Source organism: Lissotriton vulgaris, chromosome 1_1 (assembly GCF_964263255.1).
Source record: "Lissotriton vulgaris chromosome 1_1, aLisVul1.2, whole genome shotgun sequence".
Lineage (NCBI taxonomy): Eukaryota > Metazoa > Chordata > Amphibia > Caudata > Salamandridae > Lissotriton > Lissotriton vulgaris.
The window spans coordinates 1,019,510,506-1,019,529,947 of record NC_141685.1 but is presented as its reverse complement, the minus strand read 5'-3'; the positions used below and the strand labels follow the sequence as shown (position 1 = coordinate 1,019,529,947).

General features: G+C 46.6%; 1 protein-coding gene across 3 annotated transcripts in view; it reads left to right on the top strand.

Annotated features, from left to right (window-relative positions):
• DNM2 (dynamin 2) overlaps positions 1-19,442 on the top strand; it is a 799,525-nt gene that overhangs the window by 348,291 nt on the left and 431,792 nt on the right. For all 3 annotated transcript variants that reach the window (XM_086961600.1, XM_086961585.1, XM_086961594.1), the window contains exon 9: positions 13,597-13,664. In XM_086961600.1, coding sequence (XP_086817726.1) covers positions 13,597-13,664 — 68 coding nt within the window. The remainder of the gene's footprint in view (positions 1-13,596; positions 13,665-19,442) is intronic.

Sequence of the window (19,442 nt, the reverse complement as noted above, 5' to 3'; positions counted from 1 at the left end):
CTTGCTACATGTCTTTACCTTAACAAAAAGTCATGATGTTGTTTATTAATTGTGCAGAGGCCTCTGGGGTACAGAGCCCTGCGGTATATTTGACATTTGATGAATAAAATTTGTTAAAAAAAATGTCACAAGACATAACAAGAATAAAACGATTGTGAGTGAGACATGAGTGGTCGTGATAAAAAGCAGGAAGGATGCGTAGAAAGGAGCCATTACAAAAAAAATCATCTGCCAGTACGCTATCATCCATCAGCTTCTAGCGATCTAACGATGTCTTGCAAGGTCAACCTTTTTAACATTTGTGTTTCCGAGTATCAACTAGAACTGGGCGAGCCAACCCATTTAAAGGGATAGCCGAGTCAGAGCCAATACAATGGTCTGGCTTGGATCCTAGAGCCCGTGCACAAGCCGAGCCCTGAAAACACTGCTTTCCCCTGCTGTCTTTAAAGGGTTTCCAATTTGTTTTTTCCTTCAAAATTACACATCACCTACAGGGAGAGAACTTCCAAAAAGGAACATTTTGTCGCAGGTACAAAGGCAACTCTTGATAGTAATTGATAAGTTCACGTTCTTCATGGCAAGGAATTCCAAAGGTCAGTCTTTTTGAAAGACCGGATGGGACAGGCTGTCAAAATGTCAAATTTTGTCTATTTAAACTTATCTCCCAACTATCGAGGTGGTTGAGACAAAGAAGAGACGGTGGCGTGGGATGTGGAAACCTTTAAAACTGTAAGTGGCTGTTCCTGTGTTACTATTGAAAGATACTCCTTTTCAAACATTTTTTTAAAAAAAATTGACGCCTGGCACTATTTCTATAACTCTTAGCTCTGAACTCATCCGACAAGGAGCATAAAACAAATTTCTCCCCTCTATCACCCAAACCCTTTTCCTTTCACCAGACATGGTGAAAACAGCAGGGTTAAACTCATTCAAAGGTATTGCACTCAGAGACCAGTGGGAACACCTGTGCCAATTTTGAGAAGACTGACATCAGATCCTGCTAGCGCAGGCAAAGCCAAATAGCTCTGGCTAAACGCTTATAAGGGCCCAAAAGCGAGATCTATTGGCTGTGCCAATACTTATTTTATTTTTTAAAATCTTTTTTATTAACGTTGCTCATATCATTAGGCATTACAAAACGTTGTTTGGATAGCATGTGATAGATTGACAGTTCACAATATAGTATAGAGCCAGCATTCAACACAAGTAGGGCATTCAATTTGATTTTAAAAACCCTGCTCCCGACCCCCCCCTCCATCTCCCTGTATTTCTGCCAAGGCCCCTAGATCTTTTTCCATTTCTTATTGCTTCCTCTACTCTTATAGATAGTCTCCTCAGCTCTCCGACACCAATCTAAATCTCGCACCCACTGATCCCACTGCAGAGCAGCCTGCGCCCCTTAGGCCCTGGCTTTATTCCTTTTCACAATGCCGGCTGCCAACGCCAGCCAAATCTCCTTATGTCTGGACCAATCGGTGGCCCCCTTAATCAAACAAACAAACAAAAGGAGCTTTATTCGATTTTAAGTAATAAAAGCATACATACAGAAGAAAAAATTCATCATCTAATATCAAAATAAAAATACATTTATATACAACAGTCTGCCCGGTAATATTGGTAAGTTCATGGTGTACATATAAACGTGTAATACTTCCTTTAGATAGAATTTCCAGTACACTTTTCCCGTAATTCGCTAATTGATAGCTTTCCTAACCCTTAAGACGTTCTTCAGGAATCCTGCCATTGAACCAATACACCAAAAACTATCCAGCATCTGTAAGTATGTAAAAGCAGGGTGACATTGCCTCCAGCCTCCCTGTTTCAATAGTGGCTTTAACCATCTTAGCCTTTCGGTCGTATAGAATTTGCAGAATAGAACCACATATATTGTGCTTTGTTGTGATGCATTGTCACAAGGGTATCTGCATAATTCCCTTGACCAGTCATTGATAGTTGGATACCTAATTAGGTGATGAAAGGTCCCAAACCTAAATCTGGTCAGAAGGTATCTGTCGTATCCGCTCAGGACGTGTTGCAAGTATGGTTGAATATTACACGTGATTGTAATCAGTTGGTGGTGGATCACCATGGGTTTGTTCAATTCAAGAGCTAGCCTGCTGTCTTCTAAATGAGACATAACAACTCTTTTAAACTCTTTGCGTTTGATGGCATTCAAGCTGTCGGGCAAGGTTAAATATTCAGGATGGCCAATATCCTGCATAAAATTCTCAACATATTTTAGCCATAAAATTTCACTGGCATTGGCATTATCTAGTTTCATTGCATCCCTCATTATGTCCCTATTAAGGGCTGCACTCTCTTTGGTCCAAATTCTGTGCTACAAAAGAACTGGCTGGGCCTTGATCAGGTAAGAAATATATGTGACTCCCTGCTCGGAGTGACAAATAAAAACTGGTGCACTATTAGGAACACTTAAGAGGGACCTCAAGAAGGCGTTTTCTGTACGCTGGATTAAAGTGCAGCCTTGGAATCCCCAGATTCCCGCCCCATAAATAGCTATACTCACGCATTTTGCGCGATATATCCTTAGCAGGATTTTTAAAGGCCTTTGCCCTAATTTTCTATCGACTTAATGTAAAGTAAAGACCTAGCCTTAACGGCTGGTGCCCAGGATCCTGTCGTGTCAAAGAGCACACCCAGGTAGCTAAATGAGTGGATAGTTTCTATATCGCCCCCTGAAATTTTCCAGTCTTGTTTTTCGTTGTCCCACATGACATCACAAAGCTTTTCTTGGCGTTCAGTTTCAGGCCAAGCCTATCCATAAAGATAGAGTAAAAAGAGTGCCCTTTGTAAACCTACTTGGCTGCGGGCCATGAGGACAGCGTCGTCGGCATAAAGGAGGGATGCGATTGGGCGCGAGTTTACATATGGCGGGTCCCTAGTATGTGACACCAACTCCTGTTCCAAAGCATTAGTATATAAGGAGAACCGGAGTGGTACCAACACACATCCCTGCCTTACACCTTGGTCTATTTTAAATGGAGCGGTACACTCACCCTTGGTTCCATAGCGTACCTTTGCAGTGGCCCTGGTGTATAATTGTCTTAAGAATTGGATTAAAACAGGGTCGATTTTTAATTCATTTAAGACTCCCCCATAGCTTTTCGTGAACTACACAATCAAAAGCCGCGGAGAGGTCTACAAAGGCCAAGTAGAACTCCCCTGATTTGGCCTTCAAATATTTACCAATTAAAATGCTTAAGTTTAAAATCTGCTCGTTGATTCCTAAACCGGCCCTAAAACCATATTGAACGTCGCTTAAAACATAATTTTCTTCGGTCCATCCCTGCAGACGATCTAGGAGAATCCTGCCTGCCACCTTCATCAAGGAAACCAGCAAAGATATCGGGCGATAGCAGGCAGGGTTCTCTCGATCGCTCTTTTTAAAAATGGGTACTATAATAGATTCGGACCATGTTTTAATAAAACCTCTCTCACAACATGCTTGCAGTACCCTAGTTAAAATAGGGCCCCAGACCTCCAAGTTTGACTTGCAGAGGTCAATCTGTATCCCATGAGGGCCAGCCGCCTTTCCACTCTTGCTTGCCATGACTGCGGCATTTACATCCTGAAGCGAGATATAGAGTTTAATAGGTATAGAGGATTGGTCGGCACTCACTATTTCATGCCTCGCAGGGATACCCTCATTGGACCTCTGTTTTGCATATACGCTAGAAAAAATGGATCCAGGTCTGTTCACCTATAGCCATCTCGATGGCTGGTACATCCATTGAATTGGCAAGCAAGGGTGCGTTAACTGCTGCCCAGAATTTTGCGCTATCCTTGGACTCAGCAGATCCACTGAGATCTTTCCAGGCCTTGTCTTTCAACTCAGAAATCCTGTGTTTCCTTGCTTCATTGTACAGTTTTCTGCATACCCTGATCTTGGTCGTATCTTTCATCTCGCACTGTAAGTCAGTCTTTAGATTGGTATAACTTTGAGTGCAATTTTTATCGAACCAGCCTTTCTTCGTGTTAGACGAGCCTTTATGTTCTTTAAACAGAGTATTTCTAACAATCTCGGTAATGTTGTGAAAGGCAGTTAAAACCTCATCGTGTGTCGGGCTATCTCTTAAGCATATTAAGATGGGGTCTAGTGCCTTTGTTACTATTTCTGTGCTCAGTTTCTAGTGGTCCCTACTTCCCCAGCGGATGGAAAATCCGTTTCTTCTTCCCAATTCGATATCCTGCCCCCATGCTATTTTATTGCCATTGCCCTTCAACACCCGGCTTGGGACTTTTATGTTCACGCTCAATGCCAGGTGATCACTCATGACATTGGTGTGAATGTCATAAGCTTTCATGTGGCTGGCATACCGATTTGGAATAATGATGAAGTCAATAGTTGTTTTAGCCCCTCTCCCTATGAACGTTTGACCAAACTCCACTGCGGGCGTGCCAGACTGTTTGAAAATCCTAAATCATATTTAAACATACCTTTATTAAACAGCTGGCCCTTATTGGTGTGTTGAAAATGGAATGATGGGTCGTCATTATCCAGAGTTAAGCCGCACTTCCCAGATCCCGCCACTGGACACAGGTTTGTGTTAAAGTCCCCGCCCCAAATAGGTACAATTTCAATATTATGTTTTGAGTCGGAGTAAGTGATATCTCCACCTAGCTTCTCTAATATGACTCCCAGGTGTCCTATTTCAATATTGTTATAGAAATTGAGAAGGAGCAGGGCATAATTGTAATACATCTGTATTAGAACCATCTGAAAGTAGGTTTCAGAGCTAACCATCTTACTCCCTTGTGTGGCCAACAAATTGGAAATATACACACATAGCCCTCCTTTTGGCCTACCACTAGACGATTGGATGGCAGGAGTGTGGTATGTCTTGTACTATCTATAGCCCAGGTCTCTTGGAGGCACAAAACATCAAAGCTATTAATAAAATTCAACCAGTCTGGATCGTTGACTTTATTCTTTAAGCCTGCCACATTCCAAAAAAACATAATCCTGATTGATTATCAGTTTGTAACGTGTGGCCACCTCCTAGGACATTGGCATTAATTGGGGTACCTGCCATTTCCTCCCCTCGTACCTCTAAGACCGGGTTCTGTGGCGATGTAACGGCCATAATGTCCGCATTAGGGATATGATCGTGTACATGGTGACCCCTATCAGTTGGATGTAAATCATTCTCGTCTAGGGTAGTAAGGGGGGCGAAACTATTAGACACAGCCACTCTATAACAAGGCTCCTCTTGTCTCCATCCTGGTTCATTGAGATGCCCTGGGTTATTAGTGAGAAGTGGTTGATAAAAGAACCCTAACGGACGCACTTGGATACCAGAATTGGGTGATTTAGTTTGTGCATTCTTATTAGAACTTCCCTGACTAGTGTTGGTGAGCCTAATGAGAGGACTATACAATCCCCTTCGTATAATTTAGTGCATTTGCTTACCCACGCCACCCTCCTTGCCATCTTAAATTCCTTAAAAAGGGCATTTGTTAGGCCTGTCCTATTTCCCAGCCAATTGATTGTCTTGTTTCTTAAGGCAGGCCAGTTTTCCAAGGTGACAGGTGAAAGTTGGGGGACGTTAAGTAATATGATAGAGTATGGTGTTGCCGCTGGGGGGAGATTTAGTGTTTTTGCTATGTATCTCTCCCCATAGGCATTGTTAGCCCCCTTGTTGGTATTGGCTCCATCCCTTGGTTCCGCCCTAAGCTTCTCATATTCCCTATCCAGTGCGTTTGGTCCTAATCGTGCTTCTCTTCGGGTGTTACTTTTGTCAGGGGGATTGAATGCGTTTAATCGCTGGTCCTGGCACTCCCCCGCCCACTAACCTCCTGGATTTTATTAGTTGTGAGTAGAGTAGAATCTGCGCTCGACCTAGCTGGATGCACAGATCTGTCCTGGGGGTTCGAGGTTACCACATCATTGCATAGTGAATAATTCTGATTTACCCCCAAGAGTGTTCCTAAGCTAAGTGCAATTGTATCCAATCTTGAGCCAAGGGTATTAATGGATTGTTGCACAAATTCTTTTAGAGCTTTTATGGCTTCATAAAGCTCTGCTAATGCGTTCGACAATTTGTTGGCCATTTTATTGCCACTCGTGGTGGCTGGGTCCCTTTGTATTTTGCTCCTACCCCCTGTACATTCCTATTCAGCCTTTTTAATTGGATCTTGGGAGATCTAGGGGCGTGGGCAGGGACCTGATGGACTATTACAGCTTCTCCAATGGAATTATTAGCTACCAGTGATTTTGATGAATTACAGCTTTTTTCTTAGGCGGTAGTTGGTTACTCTATGTAGGGTCATTTAGAATAGTGTCAGGGATTTCCTGTATACACCCATTATTGGGTTGTGCACAAGTAACATTATCTGGTATGTCAAACCCTCCCACCTTTATGTCGCTAGTGTCGCTTCTCAGTTTAGTGACCTGATCTTGTTGTTGGGCAGGGTGGGGGATTACAGATTCATTGTTTATCGTTTCCTCTACAGTGATAATGTGTCGCTCAATGTCTCCAACGGCCCCTGTTAAATAATTTAGTAGTGTCATGTTAACCTTTCTGTGTCTGCTCGGCACTTTAGGTGTTTGGCCTGCAGCCTGCTTCCTTTTCCCCATTTTCTTTCTCCAATAGCTCACAACACCACAACGATAATGTTATACAGCCCTTATAGCCTAACTAAATGACTATGCCCTCACTCTTAACAAAGTGCTTTGAAGTGCAGAGTACTTTAAAAAGGGACCAGGGATTAAAACTACTAAACACTTTATAAAAATAGTACAATTAAACTAAAAATGGACCAAGCATGTGCGTTTGAGGTACGCTATAGAATATCAAAATACAAAGTGCAAAGTGCGAGGTCCAAATGGGATAGCAGCAAAGAGTCTCGTAATGTGCAAACTGCAATAAAAATAAAGGCTCCAATAAATGTCAATGGATAACGCGTCACTGTCACTGTACCTTTCTTGATTAATCCCAAGTTGAGAAAGTCAGAGGAGTGGCCCGACCTGGTCTCTTCCGGCCTCTGACGGGTAGCGAGCTGCAGGAGGCCCAATGCGCTTAAAAGCGCCTCCTGGCACTTCCCCCGTAACGCGTGGACGTATGCCACACAGGGGGAGCTGGGAGCTGTAGTCCGGGGGCGGGAGCAGCAAGTCCGGTAGCAGGAGCAGCAAGTCCGGTGGCCTCTGTGGTGCGGTCCCCTCCTAAGCGTCTTGTGACCGGTGGCAATGTAGGTGAAAACAAACCACACAAGGCCCTAGGCCGCAGCGTCTATCGGGGGATTCGCTGGAAAGGGCAGCAGCTTGCGGATCTTGGCACCGACAAGCCCTGTTCTCCTGCGGAATTAATGGTGGCCTAAGGTGAAAGGCCTGCGCATAAAATGGCAGATGCACAGCAGGTTTGTCCCAAGGGGGAGAGGTGCTCACAGGGCGATGGAGGACAGTGCCTGTGCCCCGAGAGAGGCAAGAGGAACAGGCTCGTGGTCAGCAAAGTTTTTATGAGCTGGTGCCCCAAAGAGCTGGCAAGGGCCGTCAGCAAGGAGACTCAACCTCAGCAGTCCAGTTGGTGAAATGGCGGGCGCTCACCTAACTCCGTTCTTGGCCGGTACCACGTCTGCGCGGTCTGTCTTCAGCCGAGCCCCCTGATGGCTGCAATCCGGTCCCTGGGCTGATTTCGCACAGAGGCAGCTCCCCGGCGTGTGGATGCAGCTGCCTTTGCGCAGGCCTGCCTGGAGCGTAGCCGCGTCCGCCGCAGCCCCTCAGTCAACATCCTACCAGGTGGAGTGAGATACCGGGGAGTAAGGCCATGGGGCAGTGCAATTCTATCCCTTAATCATTAATAGTAATCACTGGGGCTCCCACGGAACCAGAGAGCCCACCACTACTGCCATAGTATCTGTGACCCCGAGATAGGGTACTATCTCAGGCACTCCCACAATATATGATAAAAGGAACCATCCTCGTGCGCAGAGGGCCGACTGACTCCTACCCCATGAATACAATTGAGTGGGAGGGTAGTATACGCGATTAAGAATTTTGAGCTGCACTAGCGGAAACCGGACACGAATGGCTATTTCTCGTGGCCTCTGCAGGGCACCTATGTCACACTCCCATTTCTCCCGAAACAACGCTAATGGGTCAGGCATATTATTTATAAGCTTACGATAAATAGTGGAGGTTGGTTTCTCAGAGATGGGATCGAGGAGCAGCCTATCCTCCATGGGGGAATACTCCAGAATGGATGTGTGTCCCCGAATGTGTGAGCGCAGGGCATGCATGAGGCGCAGGTAGTGCTAGCGCTGCGAGTCATGCAGATCATACTCTTTTTTTCAGATATTCAAACGAGCGGAGGGCGTCCCCTTTCTATACGTCTTCCAAGTATTCTATGCCTATGAGTTTCCAACACCGAAAGCCATCCAGTCTGGTCACTTCTGCCAATTGCTCACGAGCCATAGGTGTTTCTGCCCGTCGGGGAGCTCGTCCACCCCAGAAATGTATTTGCCTCCCTCCTGCACTGAACCACCACTCCTGTGTGCGAGGGCCAGTCTGCCTGTGGCCTGCGGGCATATAACAGTGGCTCGCAATTACCACCTGGCATCGCCAACCGGTCCACCCTGTAGGACGGCTCAGACTTATCAGCGTACACCCAGTCGTTGACCACCTGCAGCTGGGAGGCCCAATAGTATAGTTCTGCGTCTGGGAGGGCCAGCCCCCCATCGTACACACCCCTCGTCCATTTACGCAACGCAATCCGGGGGTTGCCACCATCCCAGAGTCTGCATCGCCTGTGATATCAGTTTAAAGACCCCGAGCTGAATCAGATACGTGTGTTTGCAGGATGTAAAAGAGTCTAGGCAGCGCTAGCATCTTAAACATTGCAGCCCATCCCATGAGGGAGAGAGGGAGCGTCTGCCAGTGGCCCACATCAGTTTTGAGGCATAGCAGTTGAGGCTCCAGATTTGTGGTTTGGAACTCCGCTCTGTCCCTGGTGATATACACCCCCAGATACTTAAACCCGTCCACTGCTATTACTACGGGGCATCTGGTTGGTATCCGCCGAGGAGGACCCGAGAGCAGGAAGACAACTGACTTTGCCCAGTTGATTTTATATCCCGAATAGCTGCCAAAGAGTTAAAAAAGATGCAGCGCATGCGCCATAGATTAGTATGGTCTGGCCATGTAGAGCACAATGTTGTCCACATATAGGCTGATGCGCTCTTCCCAGTAGTCATTCAGCGCCAGGCCCCAGAATGACCTGTCCCTCCTGATCCAGTGAGCCAGCGGCTCTAGGGCTAAAGCGAACAGGAGTGGAGACAGGAGACATCCCTGCCTCGTGCTCCATCGGAGTGAGAAGGCTCTGGACACCGTCCCATTAACTCTCACCCGCTCTAGCGGATGCTCATAAAGGAGGCGCACCCAACTGCAAAAAGTCGGACCAAACCCTAGGCGTTGTAACACCGTGAATAGGTACGCCCATTCAATACTATCTAATGCCATTGAGGCGTCTCAACACCATCAAGGCTGTCTGCGTGTCCCCATACCTTCCGTCATATATAACACCCCATATAGGCGGCGCAGGTTGTGTTGGGTGCTTCTGCGCGGCATGAATCCTGAATGGTCTACATGCGCTAGGTCCGGCAGGACCGTGAGCAGCCTGTCCGCCAGAAATTAGCCAATACTTTAGCTTCAACGTTAATCAGCGAGATTGGTCAGTATGAGGAACATTGATCAGCCTGCTTGCCTTCTTTTTGGATCACTACAATCGTGGCCTCCCTCTGGTCGGTCAGCAGTATTCCCACCTGTCGGGCTTCTAGATATATCTGTTGGAGGAGACCCGTAATAATGTTCGCTTGAATATCTCTATTGGTAGCCCGTTTGGTCCCTGTGCTTTCCAGGACTGAAGGGAGTTGAGGGCCTCCCCTGTTTCCTCCCTAATCAGATCCGTCTCTAAACTATCTCTCTGCGCCTGAGACAGTGTGGGCAGTGTGAAATCATGAAGGTACTCCGCACAGTCTTGTTCCATCCTAGTGCAGACCGGTGTGTAGACCCCTTCAAAGTATGACGCAAACACTTCCGCTATATCCGTGCTAGTGGACACTAGTGAGCCTGCCATGCCTCGCACCGCAGCCACCCAGGTGCGCTCCCTGTCCCTGCGTTCAAGCCATGCCAGGAGCTTCAGGGCTTTATCCCCCACATCATAGATCCGGTGTTGCGTGGCCGGGGAGTAGGCTTGCGCCTCGCCCTCCGCCAGAGCCCGGAGCTCCTGCTTAAGTGCCAGTATATGGCGACGATCAATAGCGGATGTGGCGTCAGCGCTACGCTCTACATCTTTTATCTATTGTTCTAACTGCCTAATCTGTAGAGACCCCTTCTTCTTTTTGGCCCCAATCAAGGCCTGGGCCTCCCCAAAACCAGTCTTGTATGCCTCCCAGAGTGTGAGGTGGTATTCAACTGACCCCATGGTTCTCTTTGAAGTAGAGCTGAGAACCCTCCCGGAGTTTATCTCCGGAGTCATCCCGCAGGTGCCATGGGTCTATCCTCACGAATGTCGCCTTGTTAATTACCGGACCCTTCAGAATTACGCTGACTGGGGAGTGGTCAGAAAGACCCCGGGCCAGAATATGGAGTTCCAAATAGTCTCCCAACTGATGGGTGCACGCTAGTAGGTGATCCAGTCTAGAGCAGGACCCATGTCAGGCTGAGTAGAACGTATATTGTCTATGTGAGGGATGGTGCACACGCCAAAAGTCTCCCAGCCCCTTGGCCTCTGAATCCCTACAGCCCCGTCGAGTGCTTAACATCTGTTGCAGTGCAGGTGTGTCTCCTGCAGGAGTACCACCTCAGGATAGTGCCGCTTCAGGTGTTGCAACACCAAAGATCGTTTAATTTTGTTGCCCTGACCGTTGACGTTCCACGTTCATATTTTAAACTGCGTCTGAGTACCCATGATTGATTTGGGACCCCCCCTGAATAAACCATGCTCACCTGTGTTTTGCCAAGATCAACCTCACATGCACAAGAACTAGCGTGAAAGTGAGCAAGATATAACTTTCCCCAATAACCAGCGCCCAACATCCCCACCCACACATTCCAAAATACGCACTGTATAGACTGGCCCCAAGGCAAGCCCCCCATCCCCCCGGCGCCCTCTGACCCCCCAACTTAACATCCCGACCCCCCAACTCACCCCGCCCTGCCTGGTGAGTCCGCAACCACCCACAGAGAAAACTTGCAGTGTGCCTGTCGCCCCAATAGCACAACCAAAACAATTTGTTGGGAAACGTGTACCTGCAGACCTAAGGAAGAAGTACACCACTAATGTCGAATCATATATCCCCTCACTTTACAACCCAAAGCAGCCCGCATACAACAGTATACCCCCCTCCACCCCCGCCGGACCCACAGACCAATAAAGAACTATGTGTGACTCGCACAGTGTTTCTCACCGTTCGCGTACTAAGAGTCTCGGTCTCGATCCCTCCACCTTCAGGGACCCAAACCAACCGGCCACCCACCCCTCCAAGCCCAATGTCAAAGTTTAGTCCAGGCCTACCACCTGGCACAGCAGTGCCAGAATCATCCCAGAATCACGCCGCTGCCTGCTGTGCTCTACCACCGTGAACTCTCTGTCTCTGGTTCCACCGCTGTCCCCCCGCCCCCCCAACCCCACCCCCCCGGCTCATCTCAGAGAGTTGCTGTCTCTCCTGCTGACCAACATTGCGCCAGCCTTCCATCCAGTCACTGGCATCCGTCGGCGTGTCAAAGAAGTAGGCCTTTTCTCCATCCAGGACTTTAAGTCTTGCAGGGAAGAGCATCATGTATTTCACACCCTTGTCCCGAAGTGCTTTCTTCACCCCATCGAAGGAGCGCCGCTGTCGTTGAACCTGAAGCGTAAAGTCCGGGAAGAAGCGGATGGTGGCGTTGTCTCAGTGCAGATCAGCTCAACCGAGGAAAAAATTGGAAAGGCGTTTAGGTTTCAGGTGGTTTAAGATTAGTTCCTCCACAAACCGGTCCGTTGAGGGCCCCTCCGGTACCCCACTATGCGTATATTATTACGACAAGCCCGGCCCTCCTGGTCTTCCAGGCGGGCGTGTATATCAGCCTGATTCTTTGTGAGAGCAGCCACCTGCTCTTCCAGTCTTTTCGTCTTCGATTGGAGCCCCCCGATTCCAGCTTCATCGCCAGAGACATTTTCCGACATTTTCAGGAAATCCGCCCACAGGAGATTCACTTCTACTGTCTCGGAATCCAGTTTCGGTTCCAGAGTACCTCGAAAGGCTCTGATGGCCCTCATGATATCTTTCAGCGAGGGGTCTGGGTCCCCGTCTTCTTGGTCATCGTCGTGGCTGCCACCTGTCGCGCCCCCCCTCTCGGTTCATTGAGACTGTGTATTTTTCGATCTGGTTGGTTTGGCCCGGAGCCCTATTATGACCCAGTATCCTAGGGAGCCCCACCTGCTCCTGTACGCACCTCCGGTAGTTCTCCACCACCCTGCCTCAGGATATCCCACCAAACTCTTGAATCTTCGAAGCAGGATGCACCTTACTTGTCTCAGTCTCTGGCCCCCTGTACCTGCGGGAGCCTCTATTAAGCCGGTCAGCACCCAATGTCCACAGCCTCACCTTTCTTCCACAGGAGCACACATCCGTTCAGGAGAGGCAGATCAGGAGCCACTATCGGGGCACCCGTGAAGCGAAGTACACGACAGTGAGCAGTAGGACACAGATCCGACAGATATGGCGCAGTCCCAGTTCAGACGCTCCCAAGGCTGCGCTCCCGTCAGCACCACCACCTGCTAGACTAAAGGGGGGAGGGGGCCGCTCGCCAGTCTCACTGCTGTTACAGCCCCTTACAGCCCAGGGCACCCGGCCGGCTCCATCCGCTGTACAAGTACCCAAGCTGCAGGGCCCCAGGTGCTGGGAACGCCCCTGACCACTTCAGGCTCCAACTCACCTCGCTGCCCACTCCAGAAGCGGCAGTTCCCGCCCCTGGCTCCTGTACCCTGTCCCCTGCCATTCGGACTTTTCCAGGGCTCTCCCTATGCTTGGAGCGATGACGGCCGCACGGAGGGGGCTCAGTCTGCCCCGCTGATGAGTCAAGTCCTCAGCCAAGGAGCGGGCAGCCCCTGCTCACTGCACCCAGGCGGGCGCCATTTTGCAGTCCCCGCGTCTCCGTGGTTACGGGCACTCACTGCCGCTTTCAGGTATCTTCGTGGACCGCTGCTATGCTCCCTCTACTGCAGGCATCCTCTATGTCCGCTTCGGTAGACTGATTGTGCCGGATGTGAAGGGAATTGCTTAGGCCGTTAACGCAGGTCGCAAACTACGCCGCCATCTTTCCCGGCTGCATGCCACGTCCCCCAATATTTGTTATATTTAGGTAACCTGAGAGGGGAACGCTCATTCGGCCTGTGTCCCGTCATTTAAAACGATTTACTTACACACTTTTTTTTAAAAAAAACAACAACCTTCTATTGCAAGCATGTCGGTGCTGTTGTATCATTCGATAGACAACAACAAAAAGTTTGAGTCTATAAGATTACTTTCACAAAACTAAAGTGGCTTTCTTTCTTGAGGCCCTCTTACTGGAGGTTAACTATGTTTGTGTTTCTTTTGTAGATGGAGTTTGATGAGAAAGACCTCCGGAGAGAAATTAGTTATGCAATTAAGAACATTCATGGAGTAAGGCAAGTATGCGCTAGTTAGATGGCAAGACTGCCAAATTTGCAAAGCTTCTGATGTGGTCCTTTTCTTCAATTGGAGTTTTAGTTGCCAATGTTATAATTGGTTTTCAGTTTGCAAAGCTCAACAAATTTCTCACTCCAGTAGTGGGATCATTCTAACATTTTTCACTGCCCACCTCACACGATCTCGGAGCATATTTTAAAGCAAAATTAAACTATCATGTGCTTGCTCTTGTTTTCACTATGTAAAGAGTTTTGCAAAGGAAAAATATTAATATAATTTGGTAATTCACTTAAGGCAGTGAGTTCTAACTGAGAAACAAATCCATCCTGGTGAACTCTTGTTACAAGGATTTATCTTTTCCTTGTTTGCAATTGCAAAAGTGTACATTTTCAAGATCGAGAACCACATTTTCTTCACAGATGGATGTGGATCTGTCCTTCATGCTCCAGTTTAATCTTGTGTGCACATTAAGATGGTATCTGTAGCACCTGTTCTCCTGGTGTTGCTGGATTCCAGTTCTCACTGGCATATGATGTATAGTAGTAGTGCTAGTGCTCAGGGGGTCCGGGACTCCTTAGAAAATTAAAAAATATTTGCAGATTAAGAAGGTGTATATAAGTAAAGAACACAACCTGTAAAAGTCAATTTTTAAAAAAATTCTGTAAATGTGAATTGAATTTTGAAATTGCAGGGTAAACATTAAGTTTGTAACCTCGGAATGATTTGTGGGAGCAGTCAAACAGTATATAGTGTGCACGAAGGTCCAACCTTCCCACTGAAATCAATGTTTTTTATATTTATTAATAAAATACAATATTTCATTATTGATGTAGTGTTTGATGAATGCTGTTTTCCATATTTTTGAGTATTGTTTTGCGATGCAAATTTAAAAAAATAGTTTAGACCAGGGTTCCAATAGTGACTCAGCAGAGAGGGCCCCAGGTTTCAATAATGATTCAGTGGGGGTCCGCGGATTTCAGTAATGATTACAGAGGGCCCACAGCAGTCAAAGGGTTAAGAACCACTATGCTAGACCATAAAGCAGATTGGCTGCGAGAAAGCAACCTCACCTTTTTCCTTTAACAGCACAAGTTTTCTAGTTAGCAGGAAGCTCAAAGCTGGAAATGGTGGCAAAAATGCTTCCTGTAGATGCCACTTGTTAGCTTTGAGCAATTGAAAAGACCATTTTTAGAGATCATTCTATTGGTATTCTAGTAGTTAGTGCTAAATAGTTTATCTGTACTTCTCCTACCTTAATTAAAGGTAATGTAAGTATGTTTGCCCTATAGTAAAGTGTGTTGTCCTTCTCTGGTGTTCCTACCTTTTGTGTATTTGCATACCTTCTGTCAGGCTCCCTTTACTGAGTTTATGGCTGATACATACACTGACAAATCAAAGGTATAAATCAGTAACTCTTTTCTGTCTCATTTTTGAGTGACCGCACTTAGAAACCACCCCAACCCCCCAACATTCCATATATTCAGTAACTTTGGCTGTAAAGTATAAATTGAAATAATGTGTTCGAGGCATGTGAGCTATAGATCACATGCTGTGCATAACCTGACATAGTGTTGGGTCCAGATGTTTGCACTTTATTTTTGTACAAAGAATTATTTTCCAGTGACGAGGTAGGTGACTTCTCCTTTCGGTGATAGTGTGCATGGGAATCGACTCCATTGTTAGATTGTTTTTTTGAAAAAAGCCAATCCAGCCGTCAATGTTTGGACCCTTGGAATGAATGTAGGCTATTCAGTGTGGGATTGGATGAAGATGGGCCTTCCTTGTGGAGCCGGAAGGCCCATCTTCATCCAGTTCCACACTGAATTCTCCAGTGTCCCGAGGATGTTCCCTCTTTTTTGTCTTGATGAAGACCCTACTGTAAGGACTCCAATTGCTACATTTATTCCCAGGGTCGAAACGTCAACGGCTTCACTATTTGTTTACCTTTGTGGACAACAGTGATTGATTCACTGTGTCCCCTTAATCTGTTTTATACATTATGCTGTTGTAAATAGACTAAGCCTTTAATAAGGCTGGATTGGCTTCTTTCATGATTTAGATGTTTATATTGTTCACTGCCCTCCTTCCTTCACTTACCCCCACATCTGAACATTGCTGCACTTACCCCTCCTTCCCTTTTGGGGCACCTCTTTACAATTGTGCTTAACGATTATCACATCTTGTGAGCATGAGATTCCATGTTCCATATGAATAAAATATGGTTAACATGAAGAATATTGTTTGTAATTGCTTTAACAGGTGTACTTGATGTATACAATGTTTCCCTTTGTTTTAAATTTGTGTCCACTGGGGCCATTTTTCCTGTACCATTCTTTACCCACGCCCTAGTGACGTGTCTGGGACAAGCCCTTTTTCTTGTAACGCTTTTACAGGGGTGGCTCCAGAAAATCCCTCCTCCTTTTACAAGGGCAACAACCAATCGCCCTCATCAAGAGGCTATTTTAGAGGAGGTTTTAGAGGAAACAATGGTAAGGAAAGAGGCAGAGGCAGAGGCAACTCCACACGCACTTCCCCCACAAATAACAAACAGTGACTTCCTTCCACTACCCCCCAATCATTCTACTACTGTAGGGGGACGTCTCTCTCAATTTCTTCCGGTCTGAAACACCATCACCTCAGACAAATGGGTTTTACAAATTATCTAATATAGTTACTGCCTGGAACTTTCAAATACCCCCCCAAACATTTTTCCAAGATCACCCGCAATGTCACAGGAACATTTTACCCTTCTAGAAAAAGTAGTTCTCTCTCGGTTGGAGAAAGGAGTGATAGAACCAGCCCCATCAAAACATCAAAGGGCCGGAGTATACTCCCTGTACTTCTTGATTCCCAAAAAGGACAGCTCTCTCAGGCCTATACTAGACCTTGGATAACTAAATCTATACATTCAGTCTGAACACTTTCACATGGTCATACTTCAGCAAGTGCCACCGCTCCTTCAACAAGGCAACTTTCTGTCCACTGTGGACTTAAAGGACACCTATTTCCATATCACAATACACCCTGCTTACCGCAAATTCCTCACGTTTGCAGTAGCAGGCCGTCACTATCAGTTCAAGGTGCTCCCATTCGGAGAAACTACTGCACCCAGGGTTTTCACCAAGTGCCTGGCAGTAGTCGCAGCTCATCTTCGAAGACAACACATTCACGTCTTCCCATATTTGGACGACTGGCTCATAAAAGCCAGCTTGTGAAAAAGCTGTCTACGTCACACTCACAAAACAGTGCAATTGCTCCACGATCTTGGATTCACAGTAAATCTGTCCAAATCTCATCTACATCCATCCAACTTACAGGCGTATCTGGGAGCCACAATAGATTCAAAAAAGGTTTTGGCCTACCCCAATCCGGCAAGAATCCGCAATATGCAAACTTTACTCTGTTGGTTTCAGCCTCAACAATCATTGCCAGCTCGAGTATTTATGCCGTTACTAGGGATGATGGCGTCTGCATTCTAATAGTCCCTTACGCAAGACTCCACATGCGTCCCCTTCAGGAGTGCTTAGCACGTCAGTGGAACCAAGCTCAGGGTCTCTTATCAGATCTAGTGTTCGTGGACGGCCGCACCCATCGCTTTCTACAGTGGTGGAATACACAAAACCTTTCAAAAGGACGGCCCTTCATAGACCCGGTTCCACAAATAGTGCTAACAGCAGAAGCATCACTCACTGGTTGGGGAGCTCATCTCCACACGCTTATAATTCAGGGCATGTGGAGCCTGCGCCAAAAGCAGTTTCACATAAATCATCTAGAGCTGCTAGCGATTTTTCTAGCGCTCAAAGCGTTTCGAGCTCATCTAGTAGGCAAAGCTGTCCTGATCCATACAGACAACATGACAGCAATGTACTACATACAAAAACGGGGGCACAACTAGCACAGACCATCTGGAGATGGGCCATACGTCACAAAATGTTTCTCCTTGCAGAACACCTTCCAGGAGTAAACAATCAGATTGTAGATCTGCTCAGTCGTCAAAGACAACAGATCCTCGAATGGGAACTCCACCCCCAAGTTCTCCTCCCATTCTTCCAAATGTGGGTTTTCCAGACATAGAGCTGTTCGCCACAAACCTAAACGCAAAATACACAAGCTTTGTATCCAGGCATCCACACCCATTGTCCAAGGGAATGCACTATGGATGAATTGGTCAGGGATATTTGCGTACGCTTTTCCGCCTCTCCCTCTCTTTCCGTTGGTGGTTCGGAAGCTCAGACAGGCGTCCCTGGCAATAATCCTAGTTGCTCCCACATGGGCCTGACAACCCAGGTTCACAACCCTGTTGGAGCTCTCAATAGTTTCTCACCAAAAACTAGACCTCACTCTCAATATTCTCACTCAGAGCAATGGTGAGATAAGACCTCCAGATCCCAGCCCTCTCAACTTTGCGTTCTGGCACCTGAAATCTTAGAGCTTGGCTACCTTAATCATTCGCCAGGCTGAATGAATATTATCAAAGAGGCTAGACGTCCTTCCACAAGGGCATGCTATGCAGCAAAGTGGAAGAGATTTGTAATATACTGCAATAACGATCAGGTAGATCCACTGGACGCTTCAGTTCAAAACATCATTTGCTATTTACTACATCTGCAGCATTCCAATCTAGCGTACTCTTTCATAAGCTTACACCTTGCTGCAATAACTGCACATCTACAGAACACACATCGGTCTCTTTTGTGCCTGTCATTAAAGCGTTTATGGAGGGACTTAAAAGAATCATTCCTCCAAAACTTCCACCTGGTCCAGTGTAGAATCTCAACATTGTCCTCACCAGGCTAATGGGTCCACCCTTTGAGCCATTGCATAGGTGTGAAATACAATTTCTCACTTGGAAGGTAGCTTTCCTCATAGCTATCACATATCTGAGGAGAGTGGGTGAGCTTCAAGCACTAACCATAGAAGTACCATCCTTACAAATACACCAAAACAAAATGGTTCTTCGGATCAACCCTAAATTTCTACCTAAGGTAATTTCTGCCTTTCATATCAACCAATCTGTTGAGTTTCCTGTGTTCTTCCCTCAACTAGAGTCTGTGGCAGAACGTGTGTCACACACTTTAGATGTGAAAAGAGCAATTCTTTACTATATAGAAAGAACAAAACCTTTTCACAAACCAACTATTTGTCGCTTTTGCTTCACCGCATAAAGCCAATCCTATATCAAAAAGCAGGCATTGCAAGGTGGATAGTCAAGTGCATTCAAATATGCTATGCAAAAGCGAAAAGAAAACTAACAATTCCCCCTAGAGCGCACTCCACACGCAAACTAGGGGCTTCTATGGATTTCTTAGGAAATATACCCATAGATGATATCTACAGAGCTGCAACATGGTCTACACTCCATACATTCACAAAACACTATTGTGTAGATGTGTTAGCAAGACAGGAAGCTAGTGTGGGCCAAGCAGTTTTACGTACACTATTTCAGACAACTGCAACAGCTACAGGTTAGCCACCGCTTTGGGAGATAAGTATTGTATGGTCTATGCAAAGCATGTGATCTACAGCTCACATGCCTCGAACGGAAAATGTTACCCAGTATGCATCAGTTTTTGGCATGTAGAGCTGCAGAGTCACATGCGCCCACCCGCCTCCTCGGGTATCTATACCTGTTGGAGTTACATCTTACTTAAATACATATATACATGGACATCTCTTACTACTCCTTTATCACCCACCACGGCAAACAATCTAACAATGGAGTCGATAACCATGCGCACACCCATGCGCACTATCACCGAAAGGAGGAGTCACCTACC